Source organism: Phalacrocorax aristotelis, chromosome 20, assembly GCF_949628215.1.
Source record: "Phalacrocorax aristotelis chromosome 20, bGulAri2.1, whole genome shotgun sequence".
Lineage (NCBI taxonomy): Eukaryota > Metazoa > Chordata > Aves > Suliformes > Phalacrocoracidae > Phalacrocorax > Phalacrocorax aristotelis.
In genome coordinates, this window is record NC_134295.1 from 7,241,305 (window position 1) to 7,248,369 (window position 7,065).

Consider the following 7,065-nt stretch of genomic DNA (forward strand, 5'->3'; position numbering starts at 1 on the left):
CCCCGAGCTGCCTCCCCAGCCCTCCCGATTAGCCGGGGCCGCAGGGCAGGGCGGCGGATGCCCGAGGAATCTGGTCCCCCGGGTTCGAGCCATGGTCTCCCAGGGCAGAGGGTAAATCCTGCACCCACACTGCACCCCAGCGCTGGCTCCCCACCACCCACCACCCCACAGCCACGGGGAGAGACGGGAGCGGTGTCACACTTGAGTTTCTAAAAGCAAAAAGGCTTTTAAATTGAGCCTGAATTGCTGTTGGTGTTGGTAGTGTGTCGCTGGTCAGCACGTGCGCAGGGGTGGGAGGAGGGTGCCAAGACCCATGCCCTCGACCTGCCGCTCACCCACGCTCCGAGCACGGGGCGGACGCTCCCAGCACGTCCCCGCTGCACGCCCGGGAGGCCTGCGAAGGGCAGTAAAGGAACAAATCCACCCGAGCTCAGCTCTTTCGCCTCCAAGGCTTTTATTAAGGTGTGCAACATGCCCACGATCACACGTCTGGGATGCGACACAGGCAGCAGGCGTTGGACACGAGCGAGCAGGAGGGCGGTGAGGCAGCGAGAGCGGCGCCAGCCTTGCAGGGATGCTGCCGGACTCCTCCGGCCCCCGGCGCTGGGTGCAGACGCCGGCACAGGTCGCTTTGAGCCGATGTGCCCTTCACCACCAAAACGTCCCTTCCAGAAGCAGAGTTTTGCAGATCTCCTCACTTCACCTGTCAGCGGCAGCAGCCCCGGGCGGGAGCAGAGCCCAGCTGTGCCCCGGTGCGGGACCGGAGGAGGCTCGGGAGGAGGCTCAGCGCAGCCCCTGGCCCTGCGGGTCGCTGGCGGGCTCAGCCGTGTTATTCATTTGTAGTGCAGTAGCATCTAGCGGTCGGTGGAAGCCGGGATCTGCCCAGGCTCCGGCTGCGAGTCCCACCGGCCGGGCGCTGCACCCCGACACCAGCACGGGGTCCCCACGAAGTCACAGCCGCCTCTCAGCTCCGCTCCTCCGACGGCAGGAAGAAGTTTGGCTGGGGGGACAGAGCAACTCTGGAATCTCTCATCGTCCTCCTTTTGCAGACAAGAAACTAAATTAGTGCCTGGCTTTGCACAGCAACTCCCGGCGGGACAGGGAACGCGGTCCCCTCCCGGCTGAGCCCTCGGCTTACAGCCAAACCGCCCCGCTGCTGCTCCTTCCACATCAGCAACTTAAACAGAATAGATGTCATATTAACACTGAGTAAAATACAGCAAACAAACACAGCATCTCCTTTTTAATCTCTATTTAAGAGGACTGTTCTTTGTATTCTCTATGCAGTCCTCCCTGGAAAAATGTAGATGAGAAAAAAATATTCTCTTTTCTTTCAAATGATAAATTAATGTAAACACCAACAGCACAACTTTGCAAGCAGCTTCCTGATCATGCACCGTGTTAAAGCATCTCCCTCGACAGACAGATGTGCATACACACACACTGGCTGTGAGGAAAAATCGTAATTTACTCTTCTCTAATACTGAATCTAAAAAAAAAATATACTGGATTTGAATCAGTTGACACTTAAATTTACTTTTAAGCATTCTGAGGTCTCTCCTCAGAATGATTTTTTTCTCTCTCTCCCTTGTCTCTCTGCATGAGTTTAGATCTTATCTGCAAAGCTTTTACACGTGCTTCATTAGGCGGTGCACCGGGGCGAGGAACGGCTCAGGACACCTTGCCCGCACCGAAAGCGCCAGCAACACTTAACGGTGGCCGGTTGTTTCCGTACAGGCACACCGGCGCGGGTGCGGCGCGGGGGACGAGGTGGGCTTGTGCGTGTGCCCGAGCTGAAGCGCTCTGCCCAGGTACGTTTAAAAGCTTCGCTGCCCTGAGACCCTCGCTGCCAGGTGGCTCCCGCGCGGGGGACTCACCGCAGGGCCCGTCCCACACATGCACGGCTCAGCTGGGCTCATACAAAGGATCATAAATTAGATTTAACAGATGAGCCTCGTCACCCTGGGCTTGCAAACCCCAAGGTCCTGAGGCCTACCCAGCCTGACGCCCCACGGTCCCCAGACCGGCGGGACACGGTGCAGAAGAAAATTAATTCCCATGCAGAGGGAAAATTGAGATGAATGCTTCGGGGACTCTCAGCTTTGGAGAGAGATGGGAAGGACAGGGTGAGCACCCAGGCGCCCGGCGAGCACTCTGCACCAGCGCAGAGACGCCGCCAGCCAGCCCCGCACCAGCCGGGAGGGTGAGGGCTGGGACGGGGCAGTGCCGGTGGCACCTCAGGGGCTGGGGGCGGCCGCGCTGGCAGAGCACACCGTGCCGTGCTGCATGCAGCGGATCAGCTCCTTGCGGTTATCCAGGATGGTGTCGAAACTCTCCTGCAGCCGGTTCTGCTGGTCCACGACCTTCTGCTGGAGGCCGTGGATCCAGCGCAGCAGGGCCAGGCGCCGGTACATCACCAGCTGGATGTGGTGCTTCTCCTTCTCCCGCTCCTTGAAGCGCTCCTTGTCCTGGAGGTGCTGCACAGCCTCTGCCAGTGCCGGGAAAAGGGTCCCCGGCTCGGGCATCCCTGGCTGTGGTGGGCTACCGGCTCGGGGGGCAGCGGCAGGAGGGTCCCAGGCACTCCCGCAAGCGCTGTCGGGGCTGTCGATGCTGAGGGAGCTGCTGGCGTAGCCGTTGTCCTCCACGGGGGAGCTCGGGGGCTTGCTGCACCCCCTGGCCAGCTCCTCGGCAGCGTTTTGGCCCCCCGCCCCGCTGACCTCTGCTCCCTCGGGGGGGCTGCGCACTCCCTGCTCGGGCAGACGCGGCCGCGCGGCGCCCAGGCTCGGGGCGGCGTCCCTAAGCCGGCCCTGGACCATCTGTCTCTGCATTAATAACAGCAGATTATCGGACGGATTTGTCGTGTTTTCGCTCTGGCTGGAGCCCTCCTCTGGCAGGGTCCCTGGCGCTGGCTGGCTCCAGTTCTCATTGCTGTCACACACCTCTCCCACGAAGTTGGAGTTGGAGTCCTGTCCGCACCCGGCCCCCGGGACGGCCGTGCCCAGCGCCGGGGCCCCCCGGCCCTGCCGGAATGGGGCGTTCGCCGGGGCACCGGGTGGGCAGACGGCAAACATCTCGTTGGTCTCCTGCCTGCGAGAGAGATGCAGAGCCGTAACGCATCTGCAGGCTGGCACAACCACACCTCTGATCAGCTACAGCGAGATAAAACATTCTCTGCCTTTATTTGTCTCTCCTTAAAACTGCAGAGCCCCAGTCACAGGCCAGGCCAAAACCCAGCTGCTCGAGGCAGAAGGGCTCGTCCTTTCCCGGCGCTGGGCCGCTGCTCTCAGCGTGTCCCCATGCGACATCATCCAGGGGCAATTTCTCACCCGATGCAGAAGCTCGGGGAAGGCACCCCCTGCCCATCTCTCCTCCCTGTGAGCTCCAGCCCCAAACCAGGCTGCTTTTGTGGCATCCCTTCAGTGACTATCAGAGGGCATCGCAGGGCGCAGGCACGCAGCCGGCACGCTCTGCTCCAGCAGCGTTTGTGCTTGTGGTAAATGCAATTAATTCAGTGTTGGTAGAGGTTTGCTTGGAAGGAGCTGCTTTTCTAAAAGCAATAAAATTTATTTAAGCAGGTGAGACTGCACCAGCTCTGCCATCTCCCCTGGGATGGGCGGTGGGTCAGGTCTGGTCTCCGCCAGCGCCCAAACCAGTAACCCCGCTGGGCTGCTTCCTTCTCTGCAGGACCGGGATCAGACAGGACCAGAAATGGAAAAGGTTAACCCAGAATTTCTTGTCGGGTCGCTGGCAGCAAGAGCCGATCTCCGAGCTCTCTCCCAGCAAGGACATGCCCACAAGCATCACATGAAGGAAAACCCATCAAGTGTCCTGGTTTCAGCCCCGGAGAGCAGCACAGAGGCAGGATGGGTCTGGGGTGCAGCGTGCCCAGCTTGGGGCCGCAGCAGCGATGGGGTCCCAGCCAGTAGCAGCGAAGAGCTGTGAAGATGCACCGTGGTTCAACCCTGGCCCCACCGCCTCGCTCCGTGCCCCACGGCTGGTCATGCCCTGTGGCGTGCACCACGCCCGGGGCAGGGCAAGGAGAGCTCAGACCTACAAGTGCTGTTTGCAAGGGCAAGGATGGCACCGGGGAGAGGAGGGCGAGAGCCTGTGCGTGGCTGGGGGCTCCCGAAGGCCTGGGACCGGGGGACCGCAGCCCCCCGCCACTGACCGCGCCACGCAGCCTCTGCGCTGCCCAGGGCTGGGTGACACCGCCATAAAATCCCCCCACCCCGTGCCACCGTGGGGCTGGGTGGCCGTGCCGTGGGAGGCTGCGGCCCACGGCCGCGGGGCGCAGCCCCTGGATGGGGGGGGGGGGGGGCGAGCCAGGGAGCATCCCAGCACCTGCAGAGCCCCCCAGATCCGCCTTGGGGGGGGGACAGCATGGCGGGGAGCAGCATGGGGGGGGGGCGGGGGGACCCCCTGCCCGCAGCCACACGCCGCCCGGCCGCGCCGGGGAACTGGGAGGTGGGGTGGTGGGGAGGGACACGGCGCCCCCCGAGCCCCGGTCCCCGCCGCGCCCCGCTCCCGCCCGCCCCGGCCCCGCCGCCCCCGCAGCCCGCACTCACCGCCGCCCCGGGCTCGGTGCAACAGCCTCGGTGCAAGCTCGGCGCCGCCGCCGCGGGTGGGAGCGGAAGCGGCCCCGCGTGGGGAGGCGTCACGGCCGCACTTCCGACGGCCCCCGCGCCCCCCCCGGCCGCCCGCGGGGCTGCCGCCGCTGCCTCTGCGCGGCGCCGGGCGCGCCGTGCCTCCCGCAGCATCCCACGGGGGAGCCCCCCGTGCCTGCCCGGCCTGCGCGGCTACGGGGAAAACCCCACCCGTGTCAGCCCGGCGGGGGAGAAGGGTGGGAGAGGCTCCGTGGGGGCAGGGGGCCGTCGGCTGGAGCCCACCCCCACCCCGGTACCCCCTGCCCGGGCGTGGGGTGGGAGTGGGGCCGTGCCGCGGGCGGGGTGCGTGCGGGTGCATCCCGCCACGGGCGGGGGCGGCCGGGTTTCGGACACGCCGACTCCTTCCCGCTCCTGTCCCGTCGGTCCCGTGAGCCTCAGCAGGTCCCCGCGGGGGTGAGGGGGGGCGGTGGGACCCACGCTTTCAATGGGGCCTCTGTTCCTCTCGCCCAGAGCCGGGGTGTCCACGCTGGGAAAGGAAAAGGCTCAACCACATCGAACGGCTCCCACGAGCACCGGGACGGCGTGGGGGGTCACATGCAGCACCACGAGTGTTCCGGGAGATAAAGAGGCTTTGTGGGGCCGGGGTGCGTGCTGTGGGGCGGGCGGGGGAGACGCACCCCACGGTGGCAAGGCTGGTGGGCTGGGGCTGGGAGCCGCGGTGGGGGCAGCTGGGGTGCTGCAGACCCCCACCCCGTTACCCGCAGAGCTGCCCCGAGCGGGGACAGTCTTGTCTCCTGCTGGGCCCACCCGATGGGGCCTTCACCGGTGTCCCAGGGCGGCTCCGGGGCAGACGTGGCACCAGCACAACACTGTCACCCCAAGGGTTCTGCAGCCCAAGCCCACCCTGACCAAAGTGAGCCTCACTGGGGGCTCAGCACCTCCCACCCACCCCAAGGGGGAGGAGGGAGGGGAGGAGGGGATGAAGGTGCTTTCAGGGTGGATGAAGATCCTCTCCAAAGCTCTGGAGAGCTGGAGGTGGGACATGGGGGAGAAACTCCGAGAGCAGATGTTCCTCCATGACACTGCGAGGGTTCGGAGTGGTGGAATAACGCTAATAAGTGATAAATAAGTTCTTTTAACTTCCCATCTGCCTGACAGGCCTCTCGGCAGCCTCTCCTGCCCCAGGCTGCTCCAGCCCCAAAGGCTTCAACACCTCCATCAAGGAGAAATAAGTAGGGTAGGAGCAAGAGCTGTAACTGGGGCACTCGGGCTGCAGCACTCCTAGGAAAGGCTGAGATTAAAGAAACAAAACCTTCCTGTCACACAGGAAAGGCAGAGACCGACTCAAGACACGTCTGTGAATGGGCAGGAAAGGAAAAAGAGTTTGGGCAAACAATGGGCTCAGCTCTGCTCTGCGTTGCTTTGAGCTGAGTGTTCGTTGGTGTTGGTTTGTGTTTCGCTCTCAGTAGGGGAACTCAAAGCAAAGTAAAATATGCGTCACTGAGAGCAACGAGGAAAGTTTCATCTGGTCAGGGACCTTCTCCTCCAGTTTACTGAGAGGAGGCACATCTGAAACAGGCCTTTTTCATCCCTGGCTTAGACAAGTTCAGCTGAAGTTTGGCTCACGGGGCAGGAGCGGGGTTTGCCCCTCTCTTGCCTTTGTTCATCCCCACCCCAGGTGTTCTGGCGGGGCCGGTGGGTGCGGATGTGCCGGAGCCTGCTCCTGTGCGCGTTGGCTCCGGCTCCACTGGTGCGGTGGGAACCTCCCCTGTGTTTGGGGGGTTCCTCACACACACACCGGCCCCGGTGGGAGCGGGTCAGTGCCGGGTTCATGGGTCGGTGCCGGGTTCATGGATGGAGCCGGGAGCAGTGGTTGCAGGGGTCTGTCTCACTGGGGTTGGTTTTGCAATGGTGCAGCTCAGGTTCAGGCCAGCACCCCCAGCCCCAGGGATTATCTGTATCTGATGGAGACCAGAGGGATTTGCTGCTTGCAATGAAAACAGCTCTGTTTCCCCATGAGCCAGCCATCCCCTCAGCCCCAGCTGCCCCTCGCCCCAGGGACGCTGCCAGCGGGGACGGCTGTGGGGAACCCCAGCTCAGGGTGCAGGAGAGAGGGGACGCGGGGACACAGGGAGGGCTGGGCTGATCCCTTTGGGGGCAGGGGGAAAGGGAAGCTTTGGAGGTGGAGGGGGCTTAGTGATGGATTTCAGAGTCATCTTCCCCTCCCCTTCCCCCACTTTGTTCCAGAAATAAATTAAAAGCTCTCCCTCCAGGAAATTAAAAATCATTTAAGAGGACTGAGCGCAGGACCTGATGTGCTGGGGTTTCAGAGCTGCGCATCCTGGGCGAGATAAGGACAGTGCACCTCGGGGCTCAGAGGGGAGAAGGGTGCTGGGGTGACCTCCCGGAGCCACTCCAGAAGGTGCTGGCACCAGATTTCTCCACCAAAGCTGGTCCCTGG

General features: G+C 63.3%; 1 protein-coding gene across 1 annotated transcript; it reads right to left on the reverse strand.

Annotated features, from left to right (window-relative positions):
* Positions 1 to 430: 430 nt before the first annotated feature.
* C20H1orf216 (chromosome 20 C1orf216 homolog) lies at positions 431 to 4,635 on the reverse strand. Its single transcript, XM_075114739.1, has 2 exons — positions 4,566 to 4,635; positions 431 to 3,087 (listed from the first exon to the last, which is right to left on the reverse strand). The coding sequence occupies exon 2, from the start codon at positions 3,069 to 3,071 to the stop codon at positions 2,238 to 2,240; it is 834 nt and encodes a 277-aa protein (XP_074970840.1). The 5' UTR covers positions 3,072 to 3,087; positions 4,566 to 4,635; the 3' UTR covers positions 431 to 2,237.
* Positions 4,636 to 7,065: the final 2,430 nt, after the last annotated feature.